The following is a 23,096-nucleotide window of genomic DNA, read 5'->3' on the forward strand; positions in this document are numbered from 1 at the left end:
TACTGTGGATCAGTTACGTAACTCAACAAGCTCAGTGCCTGTTAACTGATTATCAGACAACCATAAAATGTCTGGTATGTGCAAAAAAATAAAATAAGGTAAATAAAACAGGCAATATAAATCAACTGCATTCAAACAGATACTATACTATATACTATAAAACAATCTGGCATGGTATGTTAGTAGTAGTAGTAATTGTGATAACAAGTAACTGACTGAAATGGTCCATCAAGGTTTGAGAATTCAAACAAAATCCTGTCCTGATCTTTAGCACAGGGCACCAATATCGTTTTCTTTCGGGAACTGTTATGAAATCATTCATTTCTTTATTAAAAAAAACAAAAAACAAACAAAAAGCAAAAAAAAGCCAACAAAAACCTCAGTTTTACTGAGCTTGTCATTGCTGCACTACCCTCTTTCTGCTGGGATACAGTGTAAACGCCCCCTAGTGCCACTAAATGGAACCAAAGAAGACCACATTTTCTTCTGTCTACTACCCCCTTCTCATTTTCTCTCTACTAACTTTCCCAAAAATCATACTTTGAGGGTTTAAATGCTTCTGTGATTTCACCAATTATAACCTTGCAATAAAAGATTTGTCAGATCTCTGCTTATTTACATCTCTCCCCTTCCCAGAACAGAAGAAATGCAAATTTCAGCCACTGGGACCGAATCTAGGTCATCCCGAATGCCGGGAGGCTGAAGTTGAATGCAGCTTGAGAGGCACAATCAGTTAAAATGAGAGGATTTACTAAAGTCTTTACATGCTGCTGTATGCTTTGTTAAGCCATATCAGGTCAGCCTTATATGTTTTGGCATTTGCATCTTCAGAGTGTGGTTAGACATGAGTGCATTAAAAGGATATATATAGTATCCTGTGTGTCAAGTAGAGGCCAGGGTAGAAGTGGCTGTAGCCTACATGAAAATCTTTATTTCTCCCACAATAAAATATGCATTTTGAAATAAGAAAACTGAGGTTCTATTCAAATTTCTCTTCTTGTGTTTAATCATGACATCAGCTACAGCAAAATACCAAAAACTAGAGACAATATACACAATACAGTTAACAGCATGTGCAACTACAGCTTCTTAAGAAAAGTGACAGTGGGCATTATTTACATGACAATCGGTAATATTGTTTGCAGTATGACACATAAGTTTGATCATGCAGATGATTTCTAAAGGTTATTTGGCTCTTTAGAGGAATACATATTTCACACTATGTTAAAAATAACATAATTATTTAGCATCAGTCATCAGGCTAGCAATAACAAAGACCGGGAATACCAACTTCTGCTTAAACAAATATCCACTTTATAGATATTATTGAATATTTTCATTCAGAGACATCTGAGGGCTTGGCTGACTGAAGGTTTCTTCAATACACACCTGAAGTAGTGCTAGTATTTCAGGCTGGGCTTAGGGATTATTGGCCACCAAATGTAGATACCTTTGTTGGAAACTACCACAATAAAAACTCTAGGCCCAAACCTGCATGAGACAGAAGTGCAGAGTTAAAAACATACATTTGTATGTCTGTAGCTACATTTAAAAAAATAAAAATTAACCAGTTACTTTATTAGGTACACCCATTCAACTACTCGTTAACACATATATCTAATTGGCCAGTCACCTGGCAGCAACATTTAGGCATGTAGGCATGCTCAGACCAAGCATTGGAATGGGGAAGAAAGGTGATTTAAGTGACTTTGGTGTAGCTGTTGGTGACAGACAGGCTCGTCTGAGTATTTCAGAAACTGCTGATTTACTGGGACTTTCCACAGAATCATATCAACGGTTTACTGAGAAAAGAGAAAATATCCAGTGAATCAGCAGTTTTCTGGGTGAAAATCCCTTGTTGATAGGTCAGAGGAGAATGCTCACACTACTTTCAGCTGATAGGAAGTTAACACTAACTTAAATAATAACTTGAAAAAGAGTATCTCTTAGTGCAAATATGTTGAGCCTTGAAGCAGATGGGCTACACCAGCCGACGACCACAGAGAATGCCGCTCGCTGTCAGCTAAGGACCGGCAACTGAGGCTACAATTTACAGAGGGTGACCAAACTTGGATAACAGAAAATTGGAAAAATGTTGCCTGGTCTGATGAGTCTCAATTTCTGTTAGATGGTGCGATCAGAATTTGGCATAAATAACATGAAACCATGGATCCATCCTGACTCGTTTCAACAGTTCAGGTTGCTGGTGATGGTGTGAGAGTGTTTAGGATATTTTCTTGGCACGTTTTGTGTCCCTCGCTATCAACTGAACATCATTTAAGCACCACAACTTACCTGAGTTTTGTTGCTGACTATGTCCACCTCTTTATAACTACAGTGTACCCATCTTTTGATAGTTGCTTCTAGCAGGATAACACACCATGTTACAAAGCTCAAATCATCTCGCAGAGAATTAAAGAAGTTCTGAGGTCAAACGGATGTCCAATCCAGTATTAGCAAGGTGTGCCTAATAAAGTGGCTAGTGAATTTATAAAATGACTCACTCACTAACGCAAGATAAAGTATATTTTTAAATTAAAAAGCCACCGTAAATTCCAAAACAAGCCTACTGTTTACCCAAAACAAGAGTTTTATAAAACGGAAAATATAATTTGATCCTGTTGAGAAACTCCAGCTCACCCGTAAAGTGCTATCCCAGGAAGCTGAGCCGAGCGCTGTGCCATCAGGTGACACTCTCACTCTGCTAACACGGTTCTCGTGACCAAACAATATGGTGGCACGAGTGCCCTTCAAAACATCCCATACGTTGATAGTATAGTCATTATAACCAGCAAAGAGCAGACGGCCTGAGGGTGGAAGAAAGAGAAAGACATGGTGAAGACATAGATGAAATGGAAGTGGGGAATTCTAAAAAAAACAGGGAAGCAGACACTCACAAATTATAAGGTGAAATTCCTAATAATGATTGTTGAAAGCGCAGATTTTTTTTACATTAAATACTGTACTATTAAATTTTAAATCTAAATTTGAGACAGAACAGAGAACCAAAGCGTTCTCAAACTTTCTTGAGCCAAAACGTACTGAAAACATTTGTTACAGCAATTTAAAGAGTGTTTGACCGACTCCTCACCGCTCAGAGAGAAGTCACAGGTGGAAGCGCCAAATATGATGCTGTCCTTCTGGTAGACGGCCACTTCACGGTCAGCTCTCAAGTCATAGAAACGGCACTTTGAAAAACCAGAAAACATAGAAACAACCCGTATTTAAAAACATACTACGGTGGTTATTCCAGTAAATGGCCTACAGTGCAGATTATCAGAGTAAATCACAGCAACAAGACTGAGGTTGCTTTTAAAGCTAAACTGATGTTGGCGTTGTTCCTGCCACGCCATAATTAATGTGACCAATCAAATTACAGCGAGACAGGAAAAATAATGAACACTTAACCTAAATCCAACCTCAGAGGCAGCATAAAACTATACATGTTTCATGACACAGACTACACATCTCTGTACATGTACACGGGACAAATGTTAGTAACAATTTAACACATGTTTAATGTTTGTAAAAGGACCTTTGTCTCAAACAAAAACTCCCTCAAAATGCAACTTAAAGATGAAAAAAGGAAATTCAAAATTGGAAAATGAGTCAGCTAAGTTTAAAAAACAATCTCAACAATGACTATTGTTCGGAGACAACGAAAGTCTTCCTGCTTTAAGCTATTTCTGCCAGAAAGCACTGAAGGAAAATTTCTCCCATCAATGGCTTTTTCCTTTCGCCTCAGCCACTTGTCTGCTAATATAAAACCTAATGTAGTTGTACAATTTGATCCAGCTGTAAGCTTGGAACCACAGGTCAGAGTATCAGTACAGTCCTGCTTTCTTCCATAAACATGAAGTCTCTAAAGCTTTGCTGGTTTAATGAGGAATCATTTCATCCCAGTCCAAGCTTGTGTCCCAGTTTGTTTTAGAAAGAATTTTACTGATGACAATAAGTCTTTATACTAAGTTAATTAATCGATAATAACAATTTTACATCTTAATAAGTCTAAATAAGGGCTGATAATAAGATCACAAACACTTTCATTGTTGGATTATAACACTCATAATACCTTACAGGATTTGTTACTTTAATTAGATTAACACATTTTTTAAATGTATTTAATAACAGTTAACTATGCACTTTAAAACTGACCTACACGTTTTTTCCTAAAAATACCTTATTAAGGGTAATAAAGCTATTAATAACTAATATGCTTTTTAAAACCTTGGGTGTCTGGCTTGAGTACTACATGATGTCGAGATTGAAAAAATGTGACTAAAAACAACCTAAAGTACAATATTTTAGTGCAATAACATCTCAATGTCTTTTGTTGTCATTGCTTTTAGTCTCTTATTAATATTTCTGTATTGATTTTCTGCATTTGGTATGTTTCTGTTTTTTACTTCTATTTTAATGTCATCCTTAAGGTTAAGCTTATACTCATTTTTATCTTGTTTTGTACTCTTAATGTCTATTTTGTATCTATTTTGTAGCGCTGCTTTTAAAGCACCTTTATAATAAATAAAACTATTAGTGTTGTTATAAATGCCTTGATAAGAAAAAGTGAATCACAGAGTTTACAATAATGCTTAATAATGTTTCAAAAATGATTCAGAGGGAGCTCCGTGAATCAATATTACTGCTCCACGCAGGAACTGAGACAGTCAATTAGGTAGTATCACTGATGAGCTCATCAAAACAAACAGATGAGCAGGTTACATGACAGGACTCACCGTCGCATCATCAGAGGCGGATGCAAATGCATCTCCACTGGGGTAGTATCTATGCACAAACAGACAAAAGCAGGATTAGAAATGATGCAGTAATGATGTTCTTTCCATTGAAAAGGGAACTGACTGATTCTGTTTTTAATTTAAGCTTTTCTTTTGAAGTAAGTAAATTATTTTGCTGCTTGATCTGCATCACAGAGCTCAGTCAGTATGAACAACACAAGAACACAAACTAGTCTTCTAAATGAAAAATGTGTTGGTTTCTCAATACTCTCCTTTTGTTGACACACTCGAAAAATATCTATAAGAATATACAAAAATGTAAAGATAATGTCTCAGAAATAAATTAAAACTATTATATTTATTTTTGTTGATTTTTTTTCTCTCAACATCAAAAGGCAGCAGCTGTCTTCAGTCATGTCTGGGAAATGCGTGAACATATGTGGCTTTGCTCTTCATGGATTTTGATTTATTCCATTTCCTCCTTTTGGCTACAGCTTTTAAATGTCTGTCAAAGAAATGATCCATGTTTCATTTGTAAAATAAAGAAACTATGATTCACTTAAGCTTTTTAAAAAAGTAGGACCCACTTCACGCAGTTGATGTCGGACTCGTGGCTCTCGAAAGATTGAATGTTCTGTCCAGAGCGCATGTCCCACACATTGGCCTTCATATCACAGCCCTGACAACACAAACACACACATACAGATAAACAGACACACACAGGCGCACGAAGAAAATACTGTTATTCTTCGGTAAAATCCCAGTTTCTTCATCATAGTTCAATGAAAACCAAACATAAAGAAGAGAATTACAGGGTTTCCCCTGAAGAAGACCACATGAATCTCAAACCAATCCACAGAATATCTCTCTCTCTCTCTTTCGCTCTCACCCCAGAGACAAAAGTGTTTCCAGTCTCAGATGGGGCGAGGTCCAGGGACAGGACATCAGCTGTGTGACCGTGGAAACTCTGCAACAGCTGCCCGCTCTCCACATCCCACAATGCACATGTGCCATCGCCACTGGAGGTCAGGAGCTAGCAGACACAAACGTACAGAGATGCATGAATATAAGAGCAAGGCCATGCATCTCCTTTATATATACAACACTTTTTATCACTCATGTCTGTTTGTTTAACCCTTGAACAACCCAATCTACTTTAGCAACTAAAATGATAAGCATCACTTATGACTCAATCATATTTAATGGAAACTTGAACTAAAAAGCACAAACTGCAGATTTGAACACAGAACACATTACACTGAAGACACCATTGTCAGTGTGTTTTTTCCATCCTGTTTTACTAACTATACACAAACCTCTGATTTTTGATGTGTAATGTTTCAAATATGTTGTGCAGAAACACTGAAATATATCTAAATGTTAGCAGTCAAAATAAATACAGTCCTTTCCACAGCACTGGGGAGTTCCTGTAAAAAACTTTTGGAGATGTAGATTGAAGAAATCATGGCATGAAACGTCACAAAGGCATGTACCAATACCTGATTGAGGTTAGAAAAGTTTTTTAGGGAAATGTTTTTAAATATCTTTGCCCAATCGAGAACCTTGAAGCCAGTGAAACCCAGACCATAGAAACTAAACAAAAGGGAAGCTTAGAAATATTAAAATAGTTTGGAAAGCCAAGCTTGGCTGAAACTGGGATATACAACGGAACAATGATCCCAAGCACGCCAGCGAATCTACAGCAGAATGGCTGAAAAATAAAATAAAATGATTATTTTTGTTTTTTCTGCTGCGAAATGTGGTTCTAAAAACTACTGAATCATGAGGTGTCCTGTGAAAGCAGCCATTTTCACATGACTGTAAACTCTAAGACTTGATTAATTCAGAGAAGTGAATGTTCTTTACCTTAAACACCCACACAGACATATGATTAGCAGTTTTATCTTTGCTGGGTTTTTTCCCTCCTTCTTTAAATTTATTTTTAGCTGCTTGGTTTCATTTCTCAGTTCAATTACGTAGAAATGAAACAGATAATACACTAGATAGTGTGCTCCTAATCATTACGCAATTATGGTCAAATAAAGCACTTTTTTAAAATTAAGTGTTCGACTGTTTTTACTTCTCAGTACTTTTATGGATGGATTGCTTTGAGGGGTTGTCAGTTAATTTGCCAGGAAATCTGATCTAAAGAGGAACCTTTTCCTATTTATTAGTCAAGGCAGGTTTTTTTTTTTTCTATAGCAAAGTTCATGCACAAGACAAATCAAAGGGCTTTACATAAGCATTAAAAGGACATTAATAATAAAAAGATTTAAAAAACTAAAAACTAAATACATGAATGAAATAAAATTCAAAACAAAACAACATATCGAGAAACCGTCATCAGAATACATACATATGACACAAACAGGCAGGTTCTTTTGCAACGTGTGGAAGATGAGCGTACATCCTCTCTGTTATAAAAACTCTTACTATGTATCTGAATACAAAGAAGCAGACAAAATGTCAACAAATCCTCTGATGAAAACAGATTATGGGCACTTAGAGACACATGCAGACATCTGAGGTCCCTGCCGGCTGGTGGATTAGAGAGCTCCTGCTGGATGACCCCAGGCACAAAAAACACCACACATCCTGCCTGCACCAAGCGGTAACTCCAGTTTCGACAGGAATATAATTATCAGTAAGCCACAATTACTCACACACACAGATGAAAATCTCTGCGATCTGACGGAGAGCCTTTGCATCACTCTGACTTTACGCACCACCTGCCTGACCTTAAAACTTTCATGGTTGGTTCGTTATTACTCAGTGAAACCGCACAACAGCACCAGCTGAAAATCTGAGCTAACACACGCATATACACAAATACTACACAATCAAAGCATGTAATCTAGACTTGAAGGGATTTTAAAGCTGCTCAATTGAGTCTCCTACACACTGCTGCAGTAAAAATAGCGGGAACTTAAAAAAATATAAAGACTGGCATGCGTGACAGTGTGTTGAAGGGAGAAAAAAAGAAGACAGACAGGAAGACGACATGCATGTGTGTATTTTTGTGTTAAATGTTCTGCCCTCAAATCACTGTGCTCCACTCTTCTTTAGATAAAAGCCACTCAGTGTCTATTAATACACCCATGAGAGAGGATCATACCCCCCCCCCGTCTCTTTCCGGCCCCTCCTCATCCCTGCCACCCATATCCTTTCTCCTCTCCTCCCCTGCCCTCATTTTACCTCCACTCCCACTGTGTTCCTGTGCCTCACCGAGGGCCAAAGTGAAGTAAATTATTAATGCCAAATATTTCAGGTCGTCTCCTTCATGTTCCCTTTTTGATTCTCTTCCTCTCCCTACCTGTATTTCCTGCTGGGGGAAACGCAGAAAAGACCCCTAACTTTCAACATATGGAAGCCAGTATTTAAAAGAAAAATGAAGAAGATAACGGTCACTATTCCTTGAAACAACAAGACTTATTAGATGTAATGAAGGAGGGATGGCTCAAACTAAAGAAAAATCCTTGTTGCACTCGTTGGCTGCATTGAATATGCTACCATGGACTTCTACTGGCTATTTGGGAGGCCTGTATTGAGCCTGGAGGACCACATCCCCTAGAAGCTCCACCAGCTGATGCGTCGCTCACCTGCATGTCAGAGTTGGTGAAGGAGCAGCCTGACACATAGTTGGTGTGCATAGCAACCGACTTCTTCTTCGCAGCCAAGTTCTCATTTTTGTCCAGAGACAGCGGGATCACTGAGCACTTGTTATCCAGCCCGCTTTGGGAGAAAGCAAATGTATAGTAATGGGTTTCACCCCAGTTACAGCGACAAAGTAGTCACAGATAACCATTCATGATTAAACACAAAGATCTTTCCACCTACCCGCATGCTATGGCACAGCCTGAGGGGGGCATAAGCACACGCCAGCACCCACGTGCACGGCAGGGGAACTCCATGCTCCTGTAAAAAAATATGCAAAGAAAAAAAAAGTGGTTATTATGGTTAAGAAAAACACACATCTTCTTTTTTAACATAAAAACAAGCAAGGCAGCTTGTGCACAGCTGTGGTTTAATCTGGATGTGGTGTGTATTAATGGGGATTAAATTCAGTGTACTTATGCCTCCTCCGTCACGAGGCATAACGGTTAGAAAAGCTGAATCCTGGCTATCATTTAAGGCTGGACACATACACTGAGTGATTATGGGGGACAGATGGATAGATAATATTTAAATTCATATTTCCATATAGTCGTGTCAAGTCCTCTTTCTCTCTCTTTGAGGATATAGGATGGCCCACTCACCCTCTCAACACCAGCACATATGGTGACTGAACATGCATCTGAGCATTCAGAGGAAGAGAAAAATCACTCAGACTTACATAACAGAGTGGACCACCGGGTGAGGTTATACGGGGCTATTGGGAAGAAGAGGCCTATTCATTTATCTCCCCTAAAGACATAGTTTACCTTCTTTGGGACGGAGACTGATTCTGATCTTTTTTTATGTTGAGGGAAATTATTAAGGTAGACTGAAAACATGAGCATTAGCATTAATGCAAGAGCATTAATGGTGCCGTAACAGTATGCATTATATGTTATATTTACTCAAAAAATGAAACTTGTTATTTTTAAACTTGGGACAAAATTCCTGTAATGTAAATTTTGCTGCAACTTGAGATGACTCAATTTGGACTGAAGCGTGAAAGATTCACAGCAGCAGATTATCATATTTTGCAGGCCCCTGACGTAAAATGTTCCTCTTTTCCTTTCCAGAAATTTGCAAGGAGAGGAAAAGCACAGAAAAGCAGAACAAGAAGCTAAACTTTACAGACCTATTTATACTGCAGCAAAGATTCAACAGATTCATGCCTGTTAAAAAAAAAAAAACTTGAGAAACTTGAGAATATTGGTCTAATTAATTAATTAAGTAAATTTTAAATGAAGAGATTAAGTCTTGTAAATGCAGCGCTCATGTGTCCAAGTTCCCAAATTTCATAGACATGAAATTCATAGTTTTTTTTGTAATTTTGCAAGAATAATAAAAAATACACTAAAAGTTCAAGGAATTCTTACACACACAAAAACGCAAGATAAAGGTTTACACACCTTATTAAGAGTGAATGCATCCCAGACAATCACTTTTCCGTCCTAGGATAGAGAAATGAAGTCTTTTAATGAAGAAATAAACGCACAAAAACAAATAGGACAACACAGAATAACAGAAACACTGCTGTGTCTCAGAAACAACACAATATTTATCTTTAGATACTACATCTTCTGTGTATGTATGTGTGTGTGTGTGTGTGTGAGCAGGTGCATACCTGTGATGAGCTGACCATGCGTCGCTTGTCTTTGCACCAGTCCATACACAGCACCTTGTTCCCGTGACCCTTCAGCACACGTCTGGTCTTTATGGAGAGAGCACTCAACACCTCAACCTTCTCTGCCACCTGGTGCACTGAGGTGTAAAACACACACACACACACACACACACACACACACACACACACGCACACACGCACAATTTACTAGTGAAAAGGAAGTGAAAACATTAGTAATACAACCGGTTTTTATGAATGTAGAAATCTGTGCATTTTGCTGTTTTTTTCTAACAGTTTCATAATCAAAATAATCTTTATCTAAAAAAAAAAAACTCTTTCTCAGATCAACTCTAGATTTTTAACTGGGGAAGGAATAAAGTGACTCAGGACCTAATCACAAATAAATTGGTATGATAATTTTAATTTCAATTTTGAAAGAGTGCCCAGTTAACACAAGCAAACAAACAAAAATAGGCATGATCTGCAAGTCTGTAGTGAACTGTAATACAAGCACTTTAACTAGATAATACTCATTATTGTAGGTCACACTATTTGGAACTGCATTGCAAACCTGAAAAGTGTTCAAGTTTTTTGAGGCCAAACATTAAAAAAATTAAAACATTTGTTGATAGAAAGGAAAATTAAATTAAATTAGACCAGGAGAGACAGAAAATTAAAGTTATATAAGTATAATTTCATTCATTTAAGGCACCCCAAAGCTGTGGGAAGGAGGTGCTGCAGCTATCTCTGATGGATTATAGACGACCTGCATGTCTACGACAACGGTTCAAAAAATAAACACGTTTAATTTAGATGTGTCAGTTTGAAAATATTTATTTACTTATTTATTTTTTATATTTCTCAACTGCTAATGCTCTGTTGTTGTACATTTCACTTAAATGCACATTAGCCTGTTATTAAATATCAATGATCTGATGCTCTCACTCTGCCAGTGAACATCACTGTCGATAGTCAATGCTTTTATCAGATAGATATTTAGTAAACTTGGCTTTCAAAGCTGCTGTCATGTAATGTTTTTGTAGTTCAAATATACTTGTTATTAGATCATTGCTAGCTTTGCCTGTAAATTACAGCATTAGTGGGCATAACGCTAAAGAGTTTGTCCTTGCAGATGCACTGTTGCCTCTGCATGTCAGCTTCATAGACTGTAACCCTAAATTATTATGATTATTATATATAAAGGCAGCTGTAACATTTAAGTGAAAAAAACATTAATCAGTAATTCTGATCTATTAAATAAAGTTTTTCATTCCCCAGCACTTTTAACTAACAGCAGTATATTTCCAGTGTTTTCTATACCAGATTTATTCATGACCAAATATCCAGTGCCCCCCTCACCCCCGCTTTTTTAAGGTTCCCACCCTTTGCCCCTCAATTAAAATAAAAATCCTGGAAACGCCCCTGCACACTGCCTTCCTCCTCACCCTGTCAAAACCTCTCCTTTGCCCCCCCATGTAAAATTTCAGAGAGAAGTCAAACAGCTGGCAGCTACATATTTTAAGCAGATAAGAAAATGTTTCATTAGAAAACGAGAAGCAGAGTGCTTGAAGCTCGTTTTGCTGTTTGTTTAATTCATCACTTACACTCCACGTCGTTCAGCTTGTTTCGCTCCTCCTCCAGCTTCTTCTTCAGAGTCTCGCTCTCCCGCTTCAGTGACTCCAGGGTTTCCCCTTTTTGGAGCCCCTGACAAGCCATCTTCGAGAGCAGAGAAAAGAGGAGAGCAGGGGAGGAAGGGAGCGGGAAACAAGGGAGAATTGGGAGAAGCGGGTGGTTGGCGATTAGAGGTTTGTTTAAATAGTCCCAGAGAGCGAGAGTGATGCTGTTGCGCGTGCTGCACTCCGCTGCTCTGCTCAGCCTCCTCCCCCTCACTGCTCCCTGCACCGCTGTTCACGGGGAGCTCCTCAGTCTCCACCTTTTGTCTTATTCCCACATTTCAGTTATGGCATGAGAGCTGCTTTCAAAACACGTTGTTATTTAACATAAAAATTTATGCGAGAAAATTTTATGTGAGAAAATATTAAGATGTTTAAATAGTGATGAGGCATTATATATGAGAACGCTGACACTCAATCTTCAGTTTAAGTTTGTGGGACAATTCTGGAAAAGGTAGGTCTAAATCCCATTTTGAGTTTTTAGCTTTTCATCAGTTTTTTTCTGGAAAATGTTAATTAAAGTTAATTTAGACAGTCCTTCAAAATATTTTGTTTTCTATTTTATAATTACATTAAAATATCTCAAAAATACGAAGTATATTATACATAATTTTGCATATACAAACTGCTTTTGTAAATCTATCCCAACACCTGCTTATAAAAATTAAAATTAAAAACCACCTGAATCTTAGAAAATGTTGTTATACTTTTTTATTTGTTATTTTTTGTGGTGGAAATTTGAAAGAAATAAAACTGAGAGCCTCTATATGTCTTTATATATTATTTACTGAAATGTCTGCAGAGGGACCAACTCAGTCACAGAAGGTAAGACAGTCTGCAAACGAGTGGCTATGAACAAAGAAGTGATTCAATATTTAAAGCTTGATTCTCACGCACGCACGCTGGCTGGAGTCTAATAGAGTGAAGCCAGATTGACTTAAACACAGATGCAAGATGCATAAACCAGAGCTGCTCTGCTCGCCTTGAGGCACATGCAAAGGGTCACTGCTTGTACACTCCCATTTACGTTAACCTGTGTGCAGACAAACAAAGCTTTCACAAAACAAAGAACAGAGTAAAACAGTTACAGCTCTTATTTTTCTACCACACTTCTCAGTGCTAGTGAGTCGCTCTTCTTGCATCACTTTGCCACTACTGGAGATTCCAGGCTCTGGTTGCCTAGGTAACCCTTTATCATATTGCCGCCCTGTACCACCCTGACACATAGCTCAGTTCGCTTCGCTCTTACTGATGCTAAAAAAATGTTTTATATTTCTTTTAGTTTGTTTATCATATTCCTTCTGGAGACGTCATCTTTCAGGCTCCTTTTAAATAAAAGGTTAAATAGGTTAAATTATTACTGGTCAGTTTGTTTCCTGCGCCATCTTTAGGTAATAAATGGTATTACATGAAAGTATAGCCCAGCCCTTGTTTAACTTTGCCTGATGTCTCTTCAGCACAATAAAGAGATTTCTATGACTTAAGCTCAGAGTAGCTGTTTCTTCACATTCTGTTAATAGCTGTTTTAGTAGAATTTAATGAGTGGTGGTGATGATTGTGCACTACCACTTAAATGAATTTAATCATTGTTTTTATTTATTAAACTAAGTTTACTTTAAACCCATAGCGGTACCACCTATACATTTTTGTAACAACAGCAGCAGCACACATAAAGCTTGATGAATTAGCTAGCAGGTGATGATACAGCATGTCTAAACACGCTGCAGTTTCAATACCGTGCCATGTTGATAGTGATTAATGTGTGTGTATGTCCTTTTCTGCAAGTGAATATCAAATAAAATTGACAATTTTTCCCACACTGGCTTTTCAAATGTTATCTAACATAATCATTACATCAAACCTGAATAGAATCAAAGTAAGTAGTCTGATCCTTTGTTACAGATCTATTGCTTGTTTAATTGAAGCAGATACGTTAATATTATGTAAAGTACATGTTAGGAAGTGTATTTCTGTCCTTCTCCAAAAGTTGCATCTGTTCATCTGGACGTAGCGTTTTGTGGGAGAAACGTTTCGTCACTCATCCAAGTGACTTCTTCAGTCTCAGCTGACTGCAGGTTTCCCCAAACCTTATAAACAGTACATTTGCATAATGACTGAAACCAGCCCACTGAGGGAACAATGGGCTGTGAGGTCAGTTCCTTAATCATAATTATGCAAATTCCCATGACCATTGATCAACAATCACTGACCAAAACACACTGATCAAAGAACACTGATCAATGGCCATGAGTACCATTCACAGAGAGTTGGGGAATGGCTGCAATCACAGCATTGTAAGATGGCGAAAGATGTACCCTTAGGCCCCCTCCTCGATTCAGAGATGGTCTTTCCGTGTACCGTAAACCTACGCATACGGATCAGTATCTAAGGTTTGACTCTCATCATCCACTGGAGCACAAACTGGGTGTCATCAGGACGCTACAACACAGAGCGAACACCATCCCCACTGACACAGCGGCCAGGGAGGCAGAAGAACAGCACATCAAGAAGGCCCTGAGTAAATGTGGTTATCCCAGCTGGACTTTTGTCAAAGCTGGGAAGGCACCTAAAGAAAGCTCCAGCCGATCCAGGAGAGAAGGACAACCGCTGCCCAGGCGAAAACCTGTAGTGATCCCATATGTGTCAGGAGTATCGGAACAGTTGAGACGCATTTTTTCTAAACACCGGGTTTCTGTGGCTTTTAAACCCCAAAATACGCTGCGCCAAAAACATAGTGTACGCTGTTAAGTGCCAGGAGGATTGCCAGGATTTATACATCGGGGAAACCAAACAACCTCTAGCGAAGCGGATGGCACAACACAGAAGAGCAACCTCATCAGGCCAGGACTCTGCAGTCTATTTACACCTACAGGCCAGTGGACACTCTTTCAACGATGAGGATGTACACATCCTGGACAGGGAAGAACGCTGGTTTGAGCGCGGAGTCAAGGAGGCCATTTACGTGAAAAGGGAAAGACCATCTCTGAATCGAGGAGGGGGCCTAAGGGTACATCTGTCACCATCTTACAATGCTGTGATTGCAGCCATTCCCCAACTCTCTGTGAATGGTACTCATGGCCATTGATCAGTGTGTGTTGGGGAAACCTGCAGTCAGCTGAGACTGAAGAAGTCACTTGGATGAGTGACGAAACGTTTCTCCCACAAAACGCTATGTCCAGATGAACAGATTCAACTTTTGGAGATTTACTTTCCTGGATGATTGAGAATGCATCAAGATATTTCTGTCCTTGTTTGGAGATGATCACAGGGGACACTGGTGTCAAGTGAGCTGAGAGCCACTTCCTGTGTGTGTGTGTGTGTGTGTGTGTGTGTGTGTGTGTGTGTGTGTGTGTGTGTGTGTGTGTGTGTGTGTGTGTACATGTCAAAAGGTGCTGATGAGCGATGGGTCATTAGTTCAAAAGTGTGAGTGTCTTCAAACTAAAATTGTCCCTCACATGTAGAAGCACGTCCTGATTTTACCACTAACCCTAACCCCAAGCCACTGGCAGAAATACATTTAAAAAACAACAAGAAAATAATTTGTTTACACTTAATATTAATATTGTGAAAAAATTAAAATGCAAATTAGAATAGTAGCATTTTTTCCAGCATGGAAGTACGGTAACTTGGACAGGCGAGCTAACCTGGTTTCCACCTGTCAAAACTACAAACACTGGCATTTAGCTCTGTAAAGTGAATAATTTCAAAGTAATAAAATTGTTACAATATTTAACAAAAAAATAAAATCTCCAGTTAATCTACAGAATGAGGCAACTAAATTAATAAAATGGAGCAAGCTACCAAGCTCAAAACCAGAGTTAAACAGTATTTAGGTGTTCCCTAAATGCAGATAATACTCGACTCACATATTTTTTTATATTTAAAGGGCACTAGCAAAATATCTGCCTCCAGATATGCAAGGTTGTAGCATTCAGGTTAGTGATGCTGGAGGCAACAAGCATTAGTGACAAAAACATCCTGCAGCACTGTTGAGTATATATTATCCCTCGATTGGTGAGTTAAGAATACTCTGGTTAAGAATAATCTGGGCATTATTTGCCAGTATTGCAGAAACAGATGTCTCATCATGTGAATGTTGTTAGGTGGTAGCTGCTCAAGTATAAAGCTTTTAAATCAGGGACAGAGGACTTTTTTTCACAAGGGCTACACATGACATCTATGCTTATGTTCAACTTAATAAATTTAGTAGACATGGTTGATTAGCTTAAAGCAGGGGTGTCGAACTCCAGGCCTCAAGGGCCGGTGTCCTGCAGGTTTTAGAACTCACCCTGGGCCAACACACCTGAATCAAATTATTAGTTCATTACCAGGCCTCTGGAGAACACCAAGACATGTTTAGGAGGTCATTTAGCCATTTAAATCAGCTGTGTTGGATCAAGGATACATCTAAAATCTGCAGGACACCGGCCCTTGAGGCCTGGAGTTCGACACCTGTGGCTTAAAGGCTATTTGCCAGCCCTGAAGGGCGAAGACCTTTTCTCTAAAAACAAAAACCTTCTGTTAGAAAATGTTGACTGCTTAGGTATAAATTTGTTGCACAATCATAAGATTACTTACATAAATGCAGTATCAGCTTTTAAATTAGGCTACATCTTGTTAATTGGTATGCATTGCATGAGCCAATAATGAATGATTATGTTATAAATATGGACTCGGGCTGTTTTTATATAATCGTAATGAATAATTCGAGACTGCCACAACAATCATAAGTGGTGCATGCTCTGTTGTATTTCAGTTAAACAGCAGTACACACTCATTACAGTCATTCACAATGACATTCATTAGCATAATGCTGCCTTTGTTTCATTTTTGGGGGGAGGTGCAGGGATGAAAATGAGAGGAGAACATTACCATTTCCACACAGAGGGAGCAGTAGTTGGTGGCCTCGTTCTTAATGTAGATGTTCATCAGAGGACTCGGTTTACTGCAGCTGTCGCAGGGGCCAAAAGTGGCCGCCATGAAAGTCTGGTCACACATGGCTACGGAGGATCACCAGCACACCTGCAGAAACCCACAAGACACACACATAAAGATGACATTAATCATCAGGATTACATGTTGGAGGGTTTTCTTTGTGGCTCTTCTGGTTTCTTTTCTCAGCTCTGACCACTTGTCTTGTTTTGCGTTTGTGTGTGTGGAGCTGTACAGAAGATAAGCAGCTGGTAATCTACTCCAGCCTGATCCTCCTCTGAGGAGAGCAGCTATTCTGGGAACCACACACATCCAGCAACACAGAGTTCATGGCAGTGCATGATAAAGGACTTCCAAATTTGAACTAAATATGGTCATCCAAATTATGGATCAACATTTTATCGCTTCCCTACACAATTATATACATTTGAACTGAAATACAATCAGTTTCCCTCATTTGAAATGAATTATCTTTACATGTTATTGGCTTTCCATGACAGTATAACTCATAATGTGTAAATAATGTATGTATTGAACAGAATAGTGTCATGTTGTTAGATTGCATTGAGTGAGAAGTTTGCACACAAACTTGTCAATAAAGTTAGTTTTCATTTGAACTTCTTACTGTCCTTTGATATGTGATCACATATCAACTTTCTGTTTACTCTCTGTTTAAGTTGTCCTCATAGGATCTTTTGTATCAAATGTCTTAAACATTTGGATACATTTAAAATATCTGACACTGTCTTTGATGTTTTTAACTAAACTGCAGAGACCTTAACATCTAAAACATCAGCTTCCAGTCAATTCCCACAGTTAGCTGCCATATCAACAAATAACAATAAATCTTACCTTACTAAATACTTTTTCCCCCCTCCGTAGAGCAGGTGCTTGTCTCTGGAGATCTAAGTGGAGGTTTTCTAGTGAAGAGGATTGTCAGTGAGGGACAGAGAGGGAATGGTAAGCTTCTTAGTGAAGCATTTAAGCCCCAACTCTGCTCTGCTTTTACCGCCATGCTTTATACACTCCTGCAGCATTACCTGTAAGGCCTGGGAGGTTACTTTTACTGTGTAACCCCAGTGCATTAGTCTTTTGGATCACCACCAGCTGCACAACTACTTTATGGCACCAATTTACCAGTTATAAGCACAACCGGATTTGCAGAGGGTTTACAGAAAAAGTGAAAATATTTCAGTGAGCAGCAGTTCTGTGGGTGAAAATGTCTCATTAATGTCAGAGGACAATAGCTGGAGTGCTTCCAGCTGATAGGAAGGCAACAGTAACTCAAACAACCACACGTTACAGCTACGGTATGCAGAAGAGCATGTCTGAATGTTCAATGTGTTGAACTTTGAAGCAGAAGAGGCCTCAGTATCAGCTGGTATCAGTTGGCCATCATTTAAACCCACAGTCTGATCACTTAGTTCAGAGTGAAAACACACCTGATGACTGCTTGCAGCAGGATGACTCACCGTGTCACGAAGCTCAAATCATTTATCAGTGTTTTTAGACTGTGACAGGGAGTTCAGTGTACTCAAATGGGCTCCAAAGTCACAAGATCTCAGTCCAGTAGAGCACTTTTGGGAACCGATTTGCACCACGGGTCAGCTGACATCTGCAGTAAATTGTGTGTGATGATGTGATGCCATTATGTCAATATAGAATAGAATAGAATAGCTTTTTATTGTCACTGTTACAAGAACAGTGAAAGGCAGTTTGGCATCTCTCCATGTGTGTGAAGTACACAATAGCGTAAGTATTTACACAATGACAAATTTACATTTACACAAGAAAGATATGTACAAGTTATACATACACCTGCAAACATACACGCACATACATACATATATGTATATATACATATTTGCATCCGTACATGCATACACACACATATTTCCACATACACGCTTACATCTATATACATACACATACATGCCATCTAACTAGCAGGTGCATTGAGAGGTGCAGTGTGATCAGTGATATTGCACATTGAGTGGGGGGGTGCTGTTGGAACTATACTAAATAAGGTTATAATAAATACAGTTTAAAGAGGTAAGGGTGTGAAACAAACTCTGAGGAATGTTTCCAGCAGCTTGTTGAATCTGTGCCACAGAGAATTAAGGCTGCTCGGAAAACCAAGCCAAGCGGGTAACTAGCAAGGTGTAACTAATCAAATCTGGTGTTAAGCAACATATTAATTTGAGTTTAAGCATAATAAACATTTTTGTTCATCAAAAGCTCAGAAAGTACAGTAACCTCAACAGATTAAAGGCAATAACATCCAAATGAAGTCAGGGAAACTATGTAAACCTTCCAATTTTCAGGTTTTGTTCTTTCACTGAAACCTCAGAAATCAAACTGCTTCACCCCCAAGAGAAAAAACAAAAAAATTCCACATCTTATTTTCTCTTATGACTAATTTTTCCTAAAACAACACAAAACTCTCAAAAATAAGAAACACGGAAACCCAAACAGTGCTGAATTCTTTTATTTTACTTTTACAGATTTGACAATTTATTCCAAGTTTCTTAACAGTGAACACATTCACTAAGCACAGCTACCAGAAACTACAAACAGTCCAGTTTTTCCAAATGTACACATGGGATCGGAGAGGAAACATCTGGTACCGGCTTCAGCATGTTCACACCAGTACCGCAAGAGCTGGGGAGGGGATGTATCTCTTTTTAAGTTAGTTTTGAACATTTCTTTAAAACGGCACAATTTATGCTAGTGCTGATGAGAACAATGGTAATTTATAATGTCTGAGTCATATCATACAGCCGATTCTCTCTTTAGTATGGAAATGCAGAGTGAATGAATGACATATTTCTCCTGTTTGAGAGCCCAAGAGAAGCCCAGGGGAACAAGATGCTGCAGCAGCTCTGCTCAACTAAGAAAGTAACACAAAACACTGAATGAATGAATGAAGATGCTTTTTGTTTTTCCTCTGAAACTAGCTAATCCTTTGCAGTGTCCACTGACTTCATCTCTGACACCTGCGCCACACATCAACTTGTAGTGTTAACAAAGAGATGTTCAGTCAGTCAGGACATTAGCTAGAGGAAGCTCAACAGGCTGCATTTGTATGAAAAGAACGGGGAAGTTTGATGGATTTCTTTTTCCAGTCCATACCCATCTATCGTCTATCAGATTTCCTCTGCAGTGTTGAAAAAAGTTCATTTTGATGTCTGTGACACCAACTGCAGGACCAAATGACATGCAATCAAAATAAAACACACATTTATATTCATTTTACAGTGAAAGAAAAAAAACTGCACTGACAGAACAAAACAATGCCACAATGTTCGTTGATCATGTGTGTAAGTCATTCAGATAGCAAGTGATTCAGATAAGGCTTGGTCTACAATGTGCAGCTAAAAATCATGATACGCTTCAATGTTTTTAAACATTCATATAGTTGATTAATTCCTTCATTAACCGTCTTTCTTACGCCTACAAGATATGTTCTCTTTGCACGCGACATACATTAAACCAGCTACAAATCCAACCAATATAACAAAAACATGGTCCCAGGAAAGTGCAACACAAAATAGCTTTACATAATTACTCCACTTAAAATTAGAGTTTGGCATTCGTACTTCAACTTAATAGTTTTTTTCCCCTCTGCGTGTAAATTTTACATCCTTGAAAAGGTTCGAGAAATTAAAATCAAAACTGCAGAATCCAGTTCACGTGTGTTAGGAGAAAATATTCCATCAAAGTGAAATGTGGTTTTTGAAAGGGTAAGGTCACTGGGCAAAATAAGGTTCACATCAAGGCGAGAGGCAGCTTAATACTAATGGCACAACAGGAAGTAAACTAGAAGTGCCAAAAGAAGAGGCAGCAAATGGAGGAAAAGCTGTTTTCACACACAAACTCTGAATAATGGCTGGTGAATCCGGTCAGTGCATCCTTTTACTTCTTTTCCACTGTACCCAGTCTAAACTGGTTTTATACATTTTCTCAAAAAGCACTTGTGCCTAACCCTGACCAGTGATGTCAGTGAATATAGGAGGGACTATCACAAGAAACTGACCAATGACTGGCCTGAGTTCTTCACATGGAAATGACCCAAAATCTGCTGGTAACACTGCATAATAACGGTTTCTCACACCTGCTGAAATGTGAGCTTATTCTCGGAACTGTTTTCACATCAGCACTGGTTCCAGTACTGCTGCCCACATAAGTGGGAAAAGGGGATTTTGTTTAGGTGAGGGTGCCACCTGGGTAATGTAGGAGGCTGGACATGATACCCATTCAGCTCCATAATTAGCTGCACTTTTTTTTTTAACGTGAGCTGGCAGGTTAAATATATTAAATATCTCATGCAACTCTTCTCACAAATCCAGCAGATGCATGTGTGAAAACTACTTCAATCACAACATGGGCAGATTACCAGACAATCGTCCGACACTTCACCTGTGCCCGGGTTTCTCTTCTTTAAAATCAAAAACATGCACTTGGATTTTGCCAAACCCATGCAGTTTAAGTGGGGGCAGCAGGAGTAGCGGTGCATGCAAGCAAACAATCTGAGCTGAAAGAACATGTGCACCTACAACAGAAAGACAAAAAACAAAACTTCTTTGTCACCCTTAACCCAGCTGTGAAACTGAGAAGAGGAATAAATGAACACATTGTTTTTCTGGTAATAAAAGCCCACGTTGGGACATGCTGAGTGAAGGTGGACGGGTAGGAGATGTAAGAGGAGTCGAACAGAGCTGTGTTAGTGAGAGGATGCAGCAGAGGGAATGTAAAGCTCAACAGATTTGCATTAAACTTCATAGAGCCTTTTCCATCTATTCTGCTCAGTAATACATGGCTTTAGATTATCTTAAGAAAATGACAATACTGAAAAAAATAAATAATCGCACAATGACAACAGTAAAACATTTTTATGGCTGTGAGCCAGAAGACAAGAAAAAAAAAAACAGTAAGCAGAGTGTAAGGTTGGTACTCATACAGTATGTGTTCATGCCAGTGTTTCCTGTGACGCTCGGCTTTGGTCACAGCTGTAAACGGTGCAGACTGTCGCAGGTTAAACCCTTTGCAGAGTTTGAACCTCGAACCTTCTCAATCTGTCGTCTATAAAACCTGTGCTACACTTCATATGCCAGACATGCAGGCTAAACATGACAAAAAAACATCTCAAGGTTTAAGACGCGACCTAACAAATAATTATCTGTGCCGGCACTCATTAAAGATACTACATATTTACCTGATATTGACATAACAGCCAAGGAAGCAACTAAAACTTAAACTGTCTCTAAGAAGCTGTTTGCCGTGGGAAAGAGTGGTCCCATCCTTCACTTCGGACACATTCGCTGCAAGGGGGAAGCTTCTAATCTTAAAAAGGGATGTAGCTATAAGTGCAATAAATAAAATACAGGATATATATTATTTATATTTATATATATATTTATTTATGTATAAATAATATAGTACAGATGATGAATTTTGTCTTGGCTTGACGTGTTCAGAGAATAAAACGTACAAAGTGAAACCTGCTCAGTGGTCACCTCAACACGGGGTGGAGAGAGCGCTGACTTTTTCACCTCATCATTCAGCAGCCCTCACACAGGAGCTCAGAATTCACCCAACATGAGGGCAGACTGCTAGACTGACAAATTATAACTCGTGTATCGAGACGACAACAACAACAACTATCTTAATGATTACTGGAAACGCAGATGAAGGATCGATGGAGAGTACTGGAGGCATTGATCTGGTCCTGTGGCTTCTCTAAGAGGCAGGCGTTTTGTACAAGCAGCGGATGATGCTCGGGGCTTACGGCCAGATTTAAACCAGCGGAAATGACCACGTGTGTGCGTATCTGTGCGTTCGTGAAAGAGAGAAGGCGAGTGTGCGTCTGTACGTTCGGAGGATGAAACTACTTTACAGATGTGACGTGTCTGCATTTTTCATGTATGTGCGTGCATGTCCGAGTTTAAACTAGAGAAACTGCTGAAACTTTTCACCTGTTTATTTAAACGTGACTTCAAATCGTGTTAACTTGAGTGAAATTTGCGAGTGTTCGTGGTGTTCTAAATTTTTCGGGGGAGACGGTGACTTGCAAATCCGACTGTGGCCACTAAGACAACATCGCCGCAGGGCTCAGAGTGCTCTCGTGGGCTCGGATTAGACACGGGTGAGGAAGCCCAAGTTGAGCGAGCTGGGGATCTGGATGGTTTCCAGTGCGAGGCAAGAAGGGTTAAACGGGAAGGTGACGGGATAGATCATCTTCGTGTCCATCAACAGCTGGGGACTCTCACAGCGGTCCCGCAAGCGAGTCTGGAGAGAGACAGATGATGGAAAAAGTTCATATGCATTAAAAAAAAGGTAGTAGACAGAAAATATATTAAGCCAGTCTGTTTGAAGACTCGACAAGTAAGAAAAGTTATCTTGGTGCAGAATTTTCAGATTCATGATGATTGCATGATCTTTTGTTCGTAAAGCTGATCAGTGCAGTGACTCAGATCTGAG

At 39.0% G+C, this 23,096-nt stretch overlaps 2 protein-coding genes across 8 annotated transcripts in view; both read right to left on the reverse strand.

Annotated features, from left to right (window-relative positions):
* Positions 1-982: 982 nt before the first annotated feature.
* On the reverse strand, positions 983-17,576 carry gnb5b (guanine nucleotide binding protein (G protein), beta 5b). The gene is given in 14 exon segments (XM_003437707.2): positions 983-1,491; positions 2,641-2,807; positions 3,092-3,188; positions 4,737-4,785; positions 5,324-5,415; positions 5,626-5,769; positions 8,336-8,468; positions 8,574-8,599; positions 8,601-8,651; positions 9,797-9,838; positions 10,012-10,148; positions 11,616-11,727; positions 16,557-16,706; positions 17,469-17,576. Coding segments are annotated over 13 exon segments (1,188 nt in total). The 5' UTR covers positions 16,683-16,706; positions 17,469-17,576; the 3' UTR covers positions 983-1,479.
* Positions 17,577-19,088: 1,512 nt separating this feature from the next.
* myo5aa (myosin VAa) overlaps positions 19,089-23,096 on the reverse strand; it is a 63,255-nt gene continuing 59,247 nt past the window's right edge. For all 7 annotated transcript variants that reach the window (XM_019358051.2, XM_019358057.2, XM_025907335.1 and 4 more), the window contains one exon: positions 19,089-22,904. In XM_019358051.2, the coding sequence (XP_019213596.1) occupies positions 22,752-22,904 (153 nt within the window). In that variant the 3' untranslated portion in view covers positions 19,089-22,751. The remainder of the gene's footprint in view (positions 22,905-23,096) is intronic.

Source organism: Oreochromis niloticus, linkage group LG1 (genome assembly GCF_001858045.2).
Source record: "Oreochromis niloticus isolate F11D_XX linkage group LG1, O_niloticus_UMD_NMBU, whole genome shotgun sequence".
Lineage (NCBI taxonomy): Eukaryota > Metazoa > Chordata > Actinopteri > Cichliformes > Cichlidae > Oreochromis > Oreochromis niloticus.